This window comes from Symsagittifera roscoffensis, chromosome 2 (assembly GCF_963678635.1).
Source record: "Symsagittifera roscoffensis chromosome 2, txSymRosc1.1, whole genome shotgun sequence".
Classification (NCBI taxonomy): domain Eukaryota; kingdom Metazoa; phylum Xenacoelomorpha; order Acoela; family Convolutidae; genus Symsagittifera; species Symsagittifera roscoffensis.
In genome coordinates, this window is record NC_087063.1 from 20,103,211 (window position 1) to 20,122,170 (window position 18,960).

General features: G+C 35.6%; 1 protein-coding gene across 1 annotated transcript in view; it reads right to left on the reverse strand.

The window, feature by feature from the left end:
* The window catches only part of LOC134839734 (N-acetyllactosaminide beta-1,6-N-acetylglucosaminyl-transferase-like), a 41,899-nt gene extending 24,214 nt beyond the window's left edge, over nt 1–17,685 (reverse strand). The window contains exons 1-4 of the mRNA XM_063855356.1: nt 17,215–17,685; nt 16,065–16,284; nt 15,447–15,688; nt 14,106–14,677 (exon numbers count right to left, since the gene is read on the reverse strand). Coding sequence (XP_063711426.1) covers nt 14,106–14,677; nt 15,447–15,688; nt 16,065–16,284; nt 17,215–17,546 — 1,366 coding nt within the window. The 5' untranslated portion in view covers nt 17,547–17,685. The remainder of the gene's footprint in view (nt 1–14,105; nt 14,678–15,446; nt 15,689–16,064; nt 16,285–17,214) is intronic.
* Nucleotides 17,686–18,960: the final 1,275 nt, after the last annotated feature.

Consider the following 18,960-nt stretch of genomic DNA (forward strand, 5'->3'; position numbering starts at 1 on the left):
AGATAGAAACATTCGGCTTTCTACCACGCAAACGACACGACAACTAAAGTAACTTATTGGAGAGGAATCAATACAAGACTGCTAGTATCAGGGCGAAGCCCTGAATGTTCCGACTGCCTTTTAAGGTTTATGGAGCAGTAATAACATTAAAAAATTCACTGAAAAAAAAACAAAATGAAAAAAAAAATTTGTCTAAAATTTGAAATTTTTTATGAAAATCATCCCCCCACACGCCATATAAAGTACAAAAGGATAGATTTCGGTCCTTGTAACAAACCAATTGTGGCAAATAAGCTTCTTTTAACCAATTTGGAACGATTTCTAAGACGGATTAACTCTACGCTTACGCGTTAATAGCGCGAAATATATCGCGCGTTAATTGTACCAAATTGGCCAAAATGGCGGTCTTTAAACCCCCGTAACTTTACCAAAAATAATCACAGGTGAAATATCTTTTCAAATTTGAGCTCAGGAGAACAATACCTTTCGAATGATATAAAAAAAATTCCGTCAAAAATGGCTAGTTAAAAAGTCGAAATTTGTCTGAAGAAAAAAAAAACCCACCCCGAGCACAAATATTCCGTTACTTTCGTATCGAAAGTCGGAACAATAGCGTCGCTCTACGCTTTTCGATAGATTAGTTTGTTAAAAATTTGTTCATTTCACCCTTTGGCACGATATTATCGTGCTTTATGGTTCACGCTGAGAATGCTTCTCTAATTGACCACTTTATTAGATTTTTTTAATTTTAAATGTATTGAGCTGTCAAAAAAGAAGAATGTCCGCTCCAGCGGCGACAAACGCGCTTCTTCAACCCTGACAAACTTTTTAAATCACGATAATGAGAGTTAGTTTTACCAGTGGTTTGGACTAATAAGGAAAGTAGCTCAGCACCGCTTAAGTCATTAAACAACAGATTTAACAATGACGTAACGCTCCACGGGAATTATGAAGATGCCACCAGAGAAAGATATTAACATGGTGACTGGCGGTACCATCTGCATCAACTGGGGCTAAACCCGAACCAACTCAATAACTCGATGGAGCATGAAAAATGTCTTCTTTGAAAAATTTTCTTGTAAAAATCGCGGTTCTGAGGCAAATTCTCAATTGTTTTTTTTACGCCGACGAAAATAAGAGGATCATGGAGGTTGAAATCATCAAGCAAGATCAAATTTCTCCCCGTTTTTTGTTGCGGGAGAAAGCCACATCAAATAATGTTACGTTGTACACCAATACACATGTTACGTTTTTAGCGCAAAAAAGTTTGCATTTGATCAAAAACCGAATAATCAAACGCTATCCAGGATTTGTTAACAATTCTAACTGACTGGATATTGGAATGTTACAGTCAGTTTTAGAGTATTTCAGTCTAGACAACAGTAAAGTAGCCGAGAAAAAATTAGGAAGCAAAATTCGCCCGCTTGAGCTTTCATTGAGCGCTAGACTAATCACCGCATTTTGTTCTAGCCTACAACATTTTAAGTCGTTGACATCCGACATGTTAACACTCAAAAATGTAGCAAATTTTGCGTTTCTAAGTTTGAAGGGAAAAATTGATTAAAAAAACTTAATGCAAAAGTTTAAATACCTGAAAGTCTGCATGAGCACTACTCGCTTGCCCGTGTGATCAAACTGCACAACGGAAAAACGAATGCGCACAACTTGACCCCATTAAAGCAGTCACGAGCAAAACTACTCTTCCAACGGCTGAGCTCGGTCCGTTTTTTTTTGTGCTTAAAAGGACATTTGGTCGCATAAATTATAATGAATTGCGCACTGTGCCACAGGACAAGTAGACACTGGAGTGTCAAACTTGTCCCCCAAAAATTTATATTACCAGTGATATGAGTTTTCAAAGACAATTTATTCACTAGGAAAAGGGCCAATGTAGGAACTCCTCAGTACTTTAGGAAAAACCACTATTGTCGCCCTGCTTCTGAAATCAAAGCATTTTTTGGCAAATTTTGCGCACTAGGATGAAATGACCCGAGCATGCATAAAACCAACCCTTCGGATCTCCGTGGCTCAAGTGATAACGTTTCCCCGAAGTGCAAATTACGCCATTCGAACACAGTAACTAGCGTTGTGAATGTGACCATAACTTCCAAATCCCGTGTATCCCTAATTCCGGAGTCACGTCATAAGTAATGAGTCCCTACCATGACTTCCAATATTCAAGTCTTGGCACCCAACGAACGCAGGGACTCAAAATTTTCGAAGAGGAAAAATTGAAACAAGATACTACACATACTAAAATTTACAGAAAATCCGTCGGTTGAACCGAAAGTCATTAGGGCTTATGAAAAACACATCCATTTTTCAGCTTTAGCCGTCGGTTCACTACCGATCACTTTACCTAAAAATGGGAGGAAACTGACCAATTGGGAAAGGCTTCAGTTGATAAAAAGATGTAGATTTCGAGTGGCAGCGCTAAAGTGGTGAACTGAAGAAGGCGAAACTAAGCAAACATTGAGTTGAGCTTAGCCATGACAATTGGACTGTTAATAGCAGCTTCATAAAACCAAAGTAAAGCACTCCCAGAGGAAACTGGCATTAATAGAAGTACACCAGGGGAATCAAGTCTGCTAATTATTTTAGGTGAAAGGGACATCAAATTGCTTTTGATAGCTAGAAGGTCAGGACTATCTGGGAACTTCATAAATCCGAAAGTAAGTAGCTACTTTTGAACTATCTCTACCGCTGAATGCCGGAACTCTACTGGGATAATTAATTAAAGTTCAAGGGAAGCAGAACGATTGAGCAAGCTACAGAGAATAGACAGTCTGTAAGTGTGACACTATTGGTGAAAGTGAACCTAAAAGATTTGCTCGGTTAGTGTTTTCATTGAAGATAGTTAAGCTTTCGAGGATAGCAAACTCGTCAGTGAGCGAGTAGTTTTTGATGACGATTCTCTCGATTGAACAAGTTATATAGTTGAATTGCTCTGGTTTTGATAAATCGCGGAACCCTTCCTTTGATTGAAATATTAATTTGTATTCCTTTCTCATTATAGGCTTTTTGTATCTGGGTATACTGATTTGAACTCAATTACCATTGAACTTGTTGTGGTCGCTGTAGGGAGAATATACAACGGTAAGAACATAAAACTCAAAAAGACAAAGATCATAGTACAAACAAGACTGCTCGTATCAGGGCGAAGCCCTGAATGTTCCGACTGCCTTTTAAGGTTTATTGAGCAGCAGTAATACATAAAAAAATTAAATGAAATAAAATAAAATGAAATTTTTTTTTAATTTGAAATTTTTTATGAAAATCATCCCCCCACACGCCATATAAAGTACAAAAAGATAGATTTCGTTCCTTGTAACAAATCAATTATGGCAAATAAGCTTCGTACAACCAATTTGGAACGATTTATAAGACGGATTAAATCTCCGCTTACGCGTTAATAGCGCGAACTATATTGCGCATTAATTGTCCCAAATTGGTCAAAATGGCAATCTTTAAACCCTCATAACTTTACGAAAAATGATCACAGGTGAAATATCTTTTCAAATTTAAGCTCAGGACAACAATAGCTTTCGAATGATAAAAATTCCGTCAAAAATGGCTAGTTAAAAAGTCGAAATTTGTCTGAAGAAAAAAAAACCCACCCCGAGCACAAATATTCCGTTACTTTACTATTTTCTATCGGCTCTTTTGAGTTCTGATCATTCAATCATTTGTTTTCCCGAACCACCTATAACCATAATTTTATGTCAGTCATTCATTGGTTGTTTTGGCAATCCAATGGGCTAAATGCTAGATAATTACCGCTCATGCCAAACATTATACCTAATGGAAATCTCAACCAAAACTCAATCATAACAAAATCGGGAGAGCTGTCGAGAGTTTCAACGCGCATTCAGCATCTTCACTGCCTAATAATTGCTTCAAAGAACCACTCTCTAAAAACGTGTTAACTACTTTACCTGATAATGTCCACGCAAATTCCAGTTTCATTTCCGAAGTCTGATTTTGAGTAACCCGATGAAAATTCATTCAATTCAAAAATTATAGTTATGAAGTAATTTTGAAGTTAGTTTGCCAATTTTGATGACGTTAAATTGTTTTCCGAAATTGGCAATCCCTGAATTATAGCAAAACGTTTTTGTCAAGAGTATATGACAACTATGTAAACTAATTCGTCAAAATGAGAAGCCGCCTAGCCCGAAGCAAAAGCTTTTTTTAATTTCTTAATTATTGTGTGTAATTTATTGGTGCCAATATTGATGCGTTAAATTTTACTGGCGCCAGTTTTTTTCCAAGATGGAAGAATGTAGGTGCCCCAAATGACGTCGCTTAACGTCGCTTATGACTCGAAAACTATGAAGAGAGTTATAAAAGCAAAAATGAATGAAATTAACGGAAGAAACAAAAATTTTATTTTCATAACGGAATGCTTCAATGTAGCGAAATTTTAACCTTGGAGAAAATTTAGATATAGAGCTCAATGTCGACTTCTTTAAAACTTCGAAAAATTCGTAATTCGAGATAACTTTGTAATAACATTGAACAAGCTTGAGAAAAATTAGTTAATAAGCAGTTTTTCTTTCAGTAAACGTTCAAGCGTCATTTGCGCGCCATTTTTTTGTTTTTGGAGAACTTATCAGAGCAACTGGAAATATTTCACAATAATGCTCGACGATTTTCCTACTGGCCTTTATCTGCCATAAAATAGTATTAAAATTACAAAAACAAAAAATAGAAAAAAAAAAACAGAAAATTGGATTTTTTGAACTACTCTCATAAATTAAATTGCGAAAAACACAAAACTACATATTTCGAGTCTCGTAACGCATTAATAAGATCACATAACTCACTTCACTTGATTTTGAGCTAATTTGTGTGCCAGAGTGGTTCGCCATTTATGTGCATACAGAACGGAGAAATAATTTGCAGAAATTATCCTAAATTGAAAAAAATGGAGAATTTGAAAACTTTGCAAATTTAAAAAATCACTGGTGAAATAGTATTTTATATTTAAGTTCAAGACTTTAACACCATTCAGATGCTATGAAGTATTCCGTTTCACCTGTCAATCATTCAATCTATCATTTTCTCGAGCTCGAAAAATGGTTCAAGTTACATTGGAAAGAAGACTTCAATAGTCACAGCGCAAAAAAAAATTACGGATAATTTAGTACTCGAAAAACTTTCTAAGAACAGAATACATTTGTTTTTCAAAAATATAAAATACAAAAAGGATTTCAAAAAAATGGAACCGTTATTGATTATGATAATTTTAGGGAAAAAATAATTATAATTACAACCCATTGAATAGTTTATTCGAAAAAATCTATAACAGCATTTTACTGACCAAAATCAAAACAGCCTTTTTTATCCCTTTTTTATTAACGCGCAACTGTTTTTTGTTCCGACTTTTTTAACGAAAGTAACGGAATATTTGTTTGTGCTCGGGGTGGGTTTTTTTTCTTCAACAATTTTCGACTTTTTGAATAGTCATTTTTTACGGGACTTTTTTATATCATTCAAAAGGTATTGTTGCCATCAGCTCAAATTTGAAAAATAATTAACCTGTGATTGTTTTTTGTAAAGTTATGGTGGTTTAACGATTTCCATTTGGCCAATTTGGGACAATTAACGCGCGATATATTTCGCGCTAATAACGCGTAAGCGGAGATTTAATCTGTCTTAGAAATCATTTCAAATTGGTTGAAGGAAGCTTATTCGTTGTTGTTGTTCCGACTTTCGATACGAAAGTAACGGAATATTTGTGCTCGGGGTGGGTTTTTTTTCTTCAGACAAGTTTCGACTTTTTAACTAGCCATTTTTGACGGAATTTTTTTTATCTCATTCGAAAGGTATTGTTGTCCTGAGCTCAAATTTGAAAATATTTTTCACCTGTGGTCATTTTTTGTAAAGTTATGGGGGTTTAAAAATTGCCATTTTGGCCAATTTGGGACAATTAACGCGCAATATATTTCGCGCTAATAAATCGTAAGCGGAGATTTAATCTGTCTTAGAAATCATTTCAAATTGGTTGAAGGAAGCTTATTCGTTGTTGTTTTTCCGACTTTCGATACGAAAGTAACGGAATATTTGTGCTCGGGGTGCTTTTTTTTTTTCTTCAGACAAATTTCGACTTTTTAACTAGCCATTTTTGACGGAATTTTTTAATCTCATTCGAAAGGTATTGTTGTCCTGAGCTCAAATTTGAAAATATTTTTCACCTGTGGTCATTTTTCGTAAAGTTATGGGGGTTTAAAAATTGCCATTTTGGCCAATTTGGGACAATTAACGCGCAATATATTTCGCGCTATTAACGCGTAAGCGGATATTTAATCCGTCTCAAAATCGTTCCAAATTGGTTGAAAGGAGCTTATTTGCCATAATTGATTTGTTACAAGGAGCAAAATCTATCCTTATGTACTTAATAGGGCGTGTGGGGGGATGATTTTCATTAAAAAATTTCAAATTAAAAAAAAAAAATTTAATTTATTTTGATACATTCAATTTTTTGATGTTATTACTGCTCCATAAACCTTAAAAGGCAGTCGGAACATTCAGGGCTTCGCCCTGATACGAGCAGTCTTGTTCCGACTTTTGTAACAAAAGTAACGGAATATTTATGCTCGGGTGGGTTTTTTTTTCTTCAGACCAATTTCGACTTTTTACCTAGCCATTTTTGACAGAATATTTAATTATCATTCAAAAATTGTTGTTGTCCTGAGCTTAAATTTGAAAAAATATTTCACCTGTGATCATTTTTCGTAAAGTTATGAGGGTTTAAAGATTACCATTTTGGCTAAATTGGTACAATTAACGCGCGCTATTAATGCGTAAGCGAGATTTAATCCGTCTTAGAAATCGTTCCGAATTGGTTCAAGGAAGCTTATATGCCATAATTCAGTTGTTAATAGGTGCAAAATCTATCAGTTTGCACTTTTTATGGCGTGTGGTGGGATGATTTTCACAAAAAATTTTCAAATTTTTATAATTGTTCCGACTTTCGATACGAAAATAACGGAATATTTGTGCTCGGGGTGGGTTTGTTTTCTTCAGACAAATTTCGACTTTTTAACTAGCTATTTTTGACGAATTTTTTTTTATCATTCGAAAGCCATTATTGTCTTGAGCTTAAATTTGAAAAGATATTTCACCTGTGATCATTTTGCGTAAAGTTATGAGGGTTTAAAGATTGCCATTTTGGCCATTTTGACCAATTTGGGACAATTAACGCGCGATATCATTCGAGCTATTAACGCGTAAGCGGAGATTTAATCCGTCTTATAAATCGTTCCAAATTGGTTGAACGAAGCTTGTTTGCCATAATTGATTTGTTACAAGGAACGAAATCTATCTTTTTGTACCTTATATGGCGTGTGGGGGGATGATTTTTATTTTAAAAATTCAAATTAAAAAAAAAATTTCATTTCATTTTATTTCATTTAATTTTTTATGCTATTACTGCTGCTCCATAGACCTTAAAAGGCAGTCGGAACATTCAGGGCTTCTCCCTGATACAAGCAGTCTTGTAATTGATTTGTTACTAGGAGCAAAAATTATCACTTTGTACTTTATATTGCGTGCGGGGTGATGAATTTCACAAAAAACCTAAAGTTCGAAAAAAAAACTCAATTGTATTTATTGCATTTAATTTTTTAAATGTTATTACTGCTCCGTAGAACTTAAGAGGCCTTCGGAATATTCAGGGCTTCGCCCTGTTGCGAGTAGTCTTGTTATTGAGCCAAAATTGGTTCGAACAAAAACAGGCAACGAAAGACGACACGTTGAGCGAGTCAAAACCAATCTTGAAAGACAATTAACCTTTAACAGTGCATGAATGGCGTAAATATGATGTCTTCGAGTGGTGAGAAGTATGCCGAAAGTTGAAATACCGGCGGACAACTTCACCACAACACGAAAATGAACATAAAAATGGATCAAAGCTGTAGAGCCAAAACTCGTAGTTTATTATTAAAAAAATAGTGCGGATGCAACCCGGGACTACTTTTTCGACTTTGTCGGTCGCGGAAAAATGTTTTAAATAGCGTATCTCGGTCGGGATGGTCGAAAAATTAGTCACAGCGGTCGCAAAATTAGTCGCTGTGGTCGAAAAATTAGTCGCAGCGGTCATAAAATTAGTCGCAGCGGTCAAAAAATTAGTCGCGGCGGTCAAAAAATAAGCCGTCAAAAGAAGATAGTACGGCCAAACCAGACATTTTGACCAGATAAAAACTCAACGAGCTTCAAGTTGCAACATATACGGAATTTCGGGAGCCCATTTTTTTTATCGGTTTGGTTCGGTTTGATATCTATGCAGTTTGCCAAACGATGAGAACGGAGCATCGACTTTAACTCAGCCTCTGCAAAATTCTAAAACTTAAAGACGAAGCCCTAAAAAGATTTTTTTTATTTAAAATTTTTACGCATCGGTGGACATCACCCAGTGCAACTCAGTTCTATTGAAAGCCAATAATTGCAATTCATTGAACTTGATGGAATGTTTTCACTTGATAGATGGTGTGTGTGTTCATCCCAAAATCGATGATTGACTTTGAGGAAAAGTTGACACTCTAGGTTCATTCCCTTGTGGATTCGACCATCTGCCAACCTAAAGGGTCCCCTCTTTGTACTATTTTCAGAAATCCATTTTTGGCGGTGGACCCTAATTTTTTTAAATGCGCCTTCGGCGCCAATATATACTAATTCTAAGGGGGAGCGCGCGCCGAAAAAACCTAACTTTTTGGTCAAAACTTTCCAAAAAGTGCCTGAAAACGCCTTTTTGGCCTGTTTTTTAAAAATTTCGCCTGCGGCGCAGAAATATTTGCCAAAACAGAGTCTTTGTAACGCTTTGGGAGAGCTCGGAAAACCAAGTGGTCGACAAAAGGTCGACAAAAGTTTCCAAATAAAAAAAAATCCGCCCCCTCCTCGAGAAAATCTTATATCCACCCCTGTTTTGAACCATGGACTTTTACCAACAGTGAAAAAATGCATTTACTCAGGGCAACCATAGCTACCGACAATCAAACATTTTTAGTTTCTAAGACTCTTTTAGTGATTCTTTCGTTCAAATTTGAAAGTGAAGGTTTGCCGAGTTATTCCGGAAGTTAAATTCCAAAAATAGTAATTAATTGAATTCTCTAAAACCATTTATCGCATAAGTTGAACTTTAAAAACCAAGGTTTTACCCAATTAAATGCAATAAACTTTTACTCAATTAGTTTTTGAATACCCATGGTTTATAGGCTAGTCTTTAGTTTATTTTGCTCGCCTTTTCTGTTTTTTTTTTGAATATAGATAAAATTTTAAAAAATAAACTTCTTAGGTCTGAGTAAATCTGGTATCACGATATATACATCTCACAAGAAGTCATTTCCGCTGATTGTGTTTTCAACGGAAGTTAATTGAAAAAAAAAATGGGCGAAAAACAGAAAGCACGATACGTTTTCTCTGAAGTGAATAAGAAAATCATTAGAATTAATTAAGTTGAAAAAGAAAAACAAAGAGCATAAAACAGTACAAACGTGTGCGATGCACGAAGCGATTTCCGCTGAATGCAACAATAAAAAAACTAAACTTGTTCATCTGAAGCGATTTCCGCTAAGATGATCATTGTATTAGTAATTATTCGAAGTGGTGCGGCATATGTAAATTAATTCTTATGAAATTAAAGATTAAAATGCAGGAAATGCTTTTCGCTGAATACAACCAAAGGAATCCCACACAATGAAAAACGATGTCTTTGAATTAGTCCTACTAAATCGAAAGCAACCCTCGCGGTAAGACAGTATCGAGTATCAAATCTAACAAACACTCAAGTGCGAGTGTTTAAAAAAATGAATGTGGGAAGCCTTTTTCGCTGATTACTTTCAGAAAAAATTATTTCAATCAACTAGATGAAGATCTACAAACCACAGATACAAATCACTATAGTTTTTTCGAATTGAAAGTTTGCACGAACAGCGAGCGAGACGTGTTTGAGCAAAAAATGAAACAAAACCACATTATGATGCAAAAAAGGCGTCCTCTGAATTGCAACTTCAGAGAACTGCGATGGGAGCAATCTTGGAGACAGACCGATGGCATTGCCATTAACGGAAACGTGTTGAAATTAATCTTCGAACCTAAACTTTTTTAAGTTACCTGATTGTCGTAAGTTATACACAAGCAATTAAACCAACGGAAGATGTGGAGCAATAGCTGTTGAAAACTTGGACAGACGAACATCAACTACTAACACTTCGAGATAAAATAGAAAAGTCAAAATTGACATGAAATTCTGAAAAAATCACCACAACAACATCTTGAATTCTCCCTTGAGACGCTGATACATCACATACTTGAGTTTAAACTACCCACTAACGCTAAGCACTTGTTGTGCGGAGACTACAATATTAACATTAAAAAGAAAAATGATCAGTCTGAAAGCCTAATAGAAAGTCTCAAATTGTTCGACCTGACCCTCGAATCATTGCTGAATGCCACTAGACAGACAGAACACTCAGAGAGCACGATCGATATATATTCTATATCTTTTTGAAGCCGACGTTTCAAAAAAAGAACAGACATCTATCACTTATCACAACTGTCTATTCTTGAAAAGCGTTGTTTTTGGAGAAGGAAACAAAAAAAAGTTCGTAGTTTCGGCAGGTCATGGAAAAAATTAGGTTGAAATCAATGACTTAAGTCAATTTTTTGATAAAATGTTTCAAATTTTTTTGAATTGGAAATAAAAAACAACAGTAGAGTCATTGCACAAAAGTTTTAATATATACTCCTCAACGAGGTTTTTATTCTACTAACAAATGGAACCAAACGTAAAAGCACAACAAAGCACAAATAAACGATTTTTTTTTCAAAATTTTACAGAAGCCACAAAACACTTGTATCAAAGACAGCGTAACAAAGTTAAATCAATGGTAAGAGACTCGCTTAGTAAATACTATAAGAAACAAAAATAAACAACAGATTTTCGGGCTCATCAACAGCGTGAAGCCAACAGTAAGAAAAGACGGAGATTAAAAATGCAAAAAATATTCAAGTAATATATCAGCTGAGGCTTTAAATAAACTTCTTGGACCGAATCTAGCTGAATCTTTAAAAACGGAGGGCAGTTTTGAAGTGTTAGAACAGTAGCGAATACATGTTACTTATATAAAATGATAGAACAATTATTTTTTAAAAACCATTGGACGATTGCAAAACAAAAAAGCCATGATTGCTATGGACGCTCAAATGTTTTAATCAGAACAATTAATCTGGCGATTTGTTCACGTAAATTAACAGCGAATACTTAACATTCCACAAATTGCGGGGTCCCTCAGGGATCAGTTTTGGGTCCACTTCTGATTCTACTTCACTTCAATGGTCTCCCCGAGATTCCAGAAATTAACAGCGTGTTGTTTTTCTGGTGGCTCTATTATTTAGGGCGAAGTTTCGGAAGAAAACTATGATCTAGATTTGAGCAATATAGAAACATGGATGGCAGCAAATTAACTTACGATGAACCAAGACAAAACCGAAATTATTGTTATCAGCTCAAAAAATTAAAACAATCGATAAAGTTTCGAGACAATGTCCTAAAAACAAAGACGGATGTCAGATTTCTAGAATTTCAAAATGATTGCAGCTTAATTTTCACTCAACATATCCGAAATGCGAAAAATAGATGCGCAAAATTCATTTCGTTTCTCTTCCAAGCTAGAAACATGTTATTGGTTAAGCAACTAATGAGATTCTATAAATGTTAAATACAACCTATTCATCTATTTGGAAAACTGATTTAAGGCTGCACCTCAAAATAGATCTAGATAAACTACTGAAACACCAAAAAATTTTATGAGACTAATCGCCAGGAAACACAAACAACGAAATAAAATCGACGAGACAAAAACAAAAATTTTACTCAATCTATGAGCTACATACATACGAAGTCCTAAAAGTACTAAAAAAAAGTCATAAGAAAAGAACATACAAATAAAGATTGGAATAATTTCATATTATCAAAACCAATAAAAAAAGCTTTTTCTAAGTGACTCACAGATTAGAACATAAAAACGCAATCTGTAATGAACAGATTCATTCAAAAAAAGCGAACGAGTTAGACGTCTTTTCAAAATTATTGTCAAACTAGACTATAAAATTTTATAAAGATATTGCAATGCTCAGCAACTAAATCATTTAGTTTTGTCCATAAACTAAGAGACTCATATCTACTTGATACTGATTTCTGTGCAAAGTTCTTTCAGTAAAAAACTGGGTTTTTTTGACGAGTAACTAGTTTGTTTCTTATTAAAAAATCATAAAAAAATCCTTGGTCTTTATGGTTGAGATCTACATAAAAAAAACGGTTTATGGGATAAAAACAAAAGTATAGACTCTGATTCTCCAAATTGCTCTCATATGGCACGCACCTGCAAACAGGCTTGTATCCTAATGGTGACCATTCGAATCGGCGCTTCAAAACTGTGCTTTTGTAATAAGGAATATCTGTAATATGCTTGATTCGTAAATGAATTTATTATTAATATTATTCGAAAGTACCTAACGAACAATTAGAATCATGACATTAAAGCTTCGATACTCTGTCGCCCTATGCCGAGAAGAACAGTACTTCCTGTCTAATTTCAAAGGTATGATTGATTACAAGTGCATTCTCCAATATTATAAGGAACATCGACAAAAACACTTGAACACTTTTCAAAAAGCACAGTGGCATTAAATGTATTGACTAGTAATCATCTTCCATGCAAAAATTACATATTTTTTATCACAAAAACATTATTTAGCGACTTGAAAAATTTTATTACTGATAATTTTCACTGCAAGTGTCCTAACTGATTTATTAAATCATTTTTTCCCGAAAAATCCAACTGTGATAACAAATGCCTAGTACATCTTTATTCAAATGTAGAGACTCTTCTAAGTGTAATAGCTTTGGGTTGTTTGAGGACCAAACAGCCCCTATGACTGCACGAAATTGAAACGACACCGAAGTTCACCAACTATGACGAAAAGTTTGAACCAATCAAACATCTACTCGTGGAATGCGAAACTTTTCAAGCATGAAGAAACAAATAAATATTGGCTCTAGGCAAACCTTTGCAAATCAAGAAACTTAAAACTCAAGTTTCACTACAACTGTTTTCATGGAGGCTTCAAAATTTGAATGTGGGTTGTAACTTTTCTTTATACAACTGCTATATAATACTCTGAATGGATTATTTAAAGCCTACTGCGGGAAGGTTTCAAAAGTTGGTATGGGATCAGTTTGAAATTTTTGTTTTGTAGCAAACTCTGCCCAAGTGAACCAAAAGGTGAAAATGCATCTCATATTTTGATATTTTTTATTTGTTTCAACTTCAGGGCTGAAAAACCTAAATTAGTTTGAAACCCTAGTTATTTTAGGCTGGCTGACTTAAGCATCGGCCGTTTCATGTCGACCGATTTTTTTGGGCGACCAATCTGTTTTCGGTCGAGAAGCGGACATTTGTCGATAATTCGACTCGAGCAAACTTACCAGCGTGTATTTTCATTTTCTCCAAAAACGATAAATGTTCTTAAACTACAAAATAAACCATTAAAATATTGAATTGATACCAATCGAAAGATGTCTAGGGCAACTATTTTGTAAATACCAGATTTTAATAATAAATAATTGGAAATTTTTTTATTCAGAAACATGAATTAATTTAAGTTGCCCACAATCTGGATAAAACTTAGTTTTCAATTGATAGACTTGAGATTTCATAAACTCAAAGTAAATGTCTCAATAAAAATCCGTACATTGTAAAACTCCATTACAGAAAAGAAAGCTCACTTAACTGCTAATTTTGTCAGTAGAGGTAGAAGAAACATCATTTGTTACTGTTTTACTAATTCAAAATTTTTTTTAGGTTACACCCCTTCTAAAGTTCACGGGATTTTTACCATTATAGTGTTACACAACAGTTTATAGCCCCAAGGTAGCTATAAGTTTTGTTTACAAGGCTGGGGGGCTATGATGGTAAAAACCCAGTCCAGTTCATTATGCTGGTAAAAACCCAGTTCAGTAAAACCCAGTCCAGCTCATTAAATAACTCATTTTCTTACACTTAGCCTTAAGTCAACCTGAAGCTAAAAGGCAATTTAGTAACCTGGCACTGTTCTGGCGTACTGCACATAAGAGCTGGTCAAAAAGCGATGAAAATTTACGGCTGAAGTTTTGGTTTCTAGTTCCTTTCTCACTCGATCCACATGCCATGCAATCATGCAATCCCACGCCATCGGCTGGAACTCCCAAGGAAACTTGTTAATCGCTAAACACTTTCCGTGTTGCTGGGCTAAAATTGGCAGAGTATTAACGCCAATCATGCAAATATTCCTCTGAATTTTTCCGCTGGGGCATTTTTTGACGTCTTTGAATGGCCAATTTTTATGCCGATGAAAATATGTGTGCTCGTACAGATTGCTCTCGGGTCGCTCTCGCATTCCACCCGGGAAATTGAGCTCGGGGTTAAAATTCAAAACTTGGAAAAATGATTCCTCCTGTAATCTGTAGGGTGCGAGTGATTCGTTCAGTTGTTGTGAGATTTCGGAATGCACAATGAAGTTCGCCGCTTCGTAGTTGATAGCGAAGTGATTTGATCCCTTGTATTTAGAGAGGTTGCGGGGCAAGTGCTCTGGAAATCTTTCTGGCATCAAAACTCCGCCAGAAAACAAAAACAAACTTTACATAAATTAGATTTTCTTAAAGGAGACTATTTTTTAATATAGTCCAAAATTGAAAGCACTGATTTTTTCAATTCGTACCCCATAAAGATGCAAGAAGACATCAGTTCTGAAAAAAAACTATTTGAAAGCAATGGTTTCATTAAATCAGGGGGCCGATCTCGGAATTTTTTGGAAAATTTAGTCAACCTTTTTTATGTTGGGCCACATTGATTTTCTGAGCTCTCCCAAATCACTATACATGACCCATTTTGACCAACTTTCCTGCGCCGCATGCGAAAAAAAAGGCTATAAAAAGGCACTGTAGGCACCCCTCAAAGTTATTATGTTTTGACGTCGAAGGCACCTTTAGAAAAATTTTAGTGTTGGTAAGCCTAAAATAGTACCCAGGGGGGATTATTTGGGTCGGCAACATTAGGTTCCCTGAAATAGTGCCAAAGGGAATGACCGTTAGGATTGACAGATGTTCCACGTTAATCTGCTAGTGATCTTAAGCAGGGGCGGATCTAAGATTTTCTCACCAAAATATGGATTTTCTGATTTTCTCTAGGGTTCATCACCAAAAATGGATATCTCCAAATAGTTCAAAGGAGGGACCCATTGTGTCGACAGGGGGTCGAATCCCTGAGGGGGGTGGAAGCATGTCCGTACCCCCCCCCCCACTAAATCCGCCCCTGAGATGGCTTTTAGAGATCACGACTAAAACTAGAAGAAAATTTCTACAAAACTTTCTTTTTTTATTTACCTATTTACCTTTTTGATTTTACCTACAATTAATTATATTCTTTCCATGCAGACTTCTCAGAAGATGTACCAGCTCCAGATTGGTAACTAGAGGAAACTCCTCTCCTGTCAAGTTGATGTAATACTTCCACTTCTCGCCACTCTTCACCAACTCATGAATGCAGGACAGCTCTGCCATCAAAACAGAATGACTGCCCCATTCCATTGCTATGGACCTGGAGGCGACAAAGACGGTGCCAGGGAAGCACTCGGCTAATTGATGCACCTTGAAATCATATGAACAGTTGAATCTCTTTTGCCAGAAGGACCAAAGAGCAGAAAGGTATACTAGCCAATCAGAACTGAGTAATGAGAAATCTGCATGAAAGGAACTTTGACAATTCGCTCAAAGTTTTGGGCAGTTTAAAGGTTTTTGATTGGTTGAAATGTTTCTGCGATTTGGCTCGTCTACCATGAGAGTAGATATGAAATGTAATGCGGGCGTAAATAACCCTTTCAAATCGGTCTATTTCACAAGGGTTCATTACCCCAATAAAGGAAGCTGAAAATTGCGTTTTTTTTTCAACAAGCGACCTAAAAATTTAGGCATAAAAAAACTGGCTAGCAGCATATGGTCAAACCAAAAAGTAAAAACTCATTACCTTTTTCCTAAACATCTTGTCTGCATTCTTGTCAACGTGCAAACAATAGAAGTTCTGTGGCCTGTATATAATGCGGAATAGTTGGTCAACCTGGTCGAAATTGTGGTAAACCAACATGGAATAAGCCAATGGAAAGTGCCTTTCGAGCTCGCTGGTATCTTCTGAGATGAGAGGAACATTATCAAGTCTCAAATATCTTTCGCAAAAAGTGGACGACGACCTGTTTTAATGGTTGTTGGGAAGCTCAGTACATACGTATATTGATTTTTTCAAAATATCAAAATAAGCTCGAAACTTTCTAATTTTTGAAAATAAGCCCCCACCTCTGGCAAAAACTATAGATCCGCCCACGTGTCTACAATTAAGTTATTCCTGGAAACCATTTTGTTCGAAAAGCCATTCAAAAATGCTTTTCGAATATATACTGGTATGCAAATTGCTAAACAAGTCACTCCAGTAGCGGGTTTAGGGATAAGACTCTCTGTCAATCCCCCTCTCCCCCCTCAAGGAATTCGAGTCTCTGCTGACCCTTTGGTACTATTTTGAGATCTCCATTTTTGGCAACCGACTCTAAAAGTTGCTTTCGGCGACCAAATATAGTGATTTTGAGAGGAGCACTCGCCGAAAAAACGCGATTTTTTGTCAAATATTTTCAAAAAGTGTCTAAGAAGGAGTACCAAAAGAGTACCTAAAACTTCTCTATAGTGATTTGAGAGAACTCAGAAAACCAATTAGGTCAACCTAAAAAAAATATCGACAAAATGTTTCAAAAATCCTCAATCTCCTTTCCCCCTCCCACGAGAGAAAATCCTCATATCTAAACTGTGAAACTGCGAAGTTTTTTCACTGGGTTTCTTAACTATAATTATACAACTAAAATTTATTTTATTCGACCACTAATAGCGCGTCCAAAGAGTGAATTATTTGTCCAAAAAATTGTTTGCGTTGTAGAATATTTTTTGCAAACAAGGGTCCTTTTTAGATTCCAGCAGAGTTCGAAAAATGGAAATAGCTGACCTAATAAAAGGTCGACAAAAAGTTTTCAAAAACCTGCAAAAACTCGAGACGCCATTATTCAACACCCTAAACTTAAGAGGCAATCTTTTTCTAGCAGGTTTCATAACAATCGCCTGTACTGAGTATTCTGTACTTGGCAAAATCTTTTGAGTTGAATGTATGCTTTAGTTTGTGGATCGTTTGCTCGACCAGACCCGCATGGGCGATAGGAGCATCCGGCCTCATGAGCAAATAACAAGCATCTCGGAAGTATCTGTGCTGAGTGGTCCAATTTTCAACCCGATCTAGCTGCGCAGCACCATCTTCTCTTTTTGAGAACTTTATTTTGATTGACTCTTTATCATCAAAATGTGAAACACTAGCTTTAATATAAATAAATACTCTGTAATAATTTGCAAAGACAAAAAACAAAGTAAACGCTACAATTGGGATTCTAAACTTGTGACGCACCAACAACCGATACATAGCGTTTATTTTTGATTGAATTAATTGCTCCTGTTGGATGTTAGAATGTACTTGCGCGGCTCATTATTTTTTTCACATTACCGTATAAAAATCAAAAAAAGAATTTTGACTATACAAAGAAACTTCACTTGAACAGTGCCAATAGAAGAAAAGCATAATTATGAGCATAATTCAAAAAAATAACAATACATGTACCAAGCAAGTACATTATTGTAATCACATCACTGCATGTGAGTTATAACAAAGAGAAGGCGCCAGCTACAGAAAGTTGATATTTGTCAGCTTCAAACTTACTGAAGCACCTAATCAATTAACTGAGAACAACAGTGAAAAATTTCAGAAAAAGTCAACTCAATGATCGCACCGTAGGACTCACTTGGAATGTGACTCACTAAGCACATGACTCATTTAGCCGAAGATTTCTAGCTGAGGCATCGAGGGCTCAGATTCATCAAAATTTGCAATCGTACGACGCAGCATATATGGTTCTATCGAAGCCTTGGAAGATTGCCGACGAATTAAACAGTCAAAATAACGCATTTTCCATCAATTTAGTTTTGAAGATTGGCTTCCAAGTTTTTCGTGATAATTGAATCTTAGCTCAGTTATCAGTCTAAACACTGAACATTTCAACTCGTTTTCTCGACAAATTTATATACCAACAGGAAGGTAATAAAAATCCTTTTGGGAAATTTTGAGTCGTCCCCATTTCCCGCGCAACGAAACAATCAAACGCTAATAACATTTTCTCGAAAGCTCTGAATAAGTAAGCTGTTTTTTCATTGGTTTTGGTGTTTTAATAAATGCCAAAAATGTCCTTTACTGAACCATTTGGCGCCATTTTTATATCAACCGGCTATTCTAGTGAAAATTTTTGTCTTTGGGAGTTGGATTTGACTAATCAAATTTTCTGGCTTTTTTATACCGTTACGTGAAACTTTGATGCTTCTAGATTGACAAAACGCGTAGAACCAAAAAAAGTAGTTCAAACTGAATGCCAAGCAAAAGTAGCATCAGAGGAAAGAAGAATATACCATTGAGATAACTAAGTCATTACCAGGTCACAACCAACTATTAGTTCTAGCAAGTTCCAATATAAATGTATTTATATGAACAGATGATGTATTAAAAATTTCAAACGTGGCATTACGAAGCCAAACTGTGCTCTTTGTGAATTCTAAGCGGATTCTGCAACAGGAAAAAAATCAGATTTGTCGCACAGTCCGCAACATTGCTACTTTTCTTTGATCTTGTTCGCTGTTTTGGATTCCGCAATCAAATAGCGAAAAAACTTTAACGCTCAAAATTGCTCTAAAAATAGTAGTATTTGCGAAATCAGCACCAGTATTTGCGAAGAACTCGGCAGTTTGTGGAGTCCGAAAGCGAACAATAAAATAAATGTGTAGTAAAATTG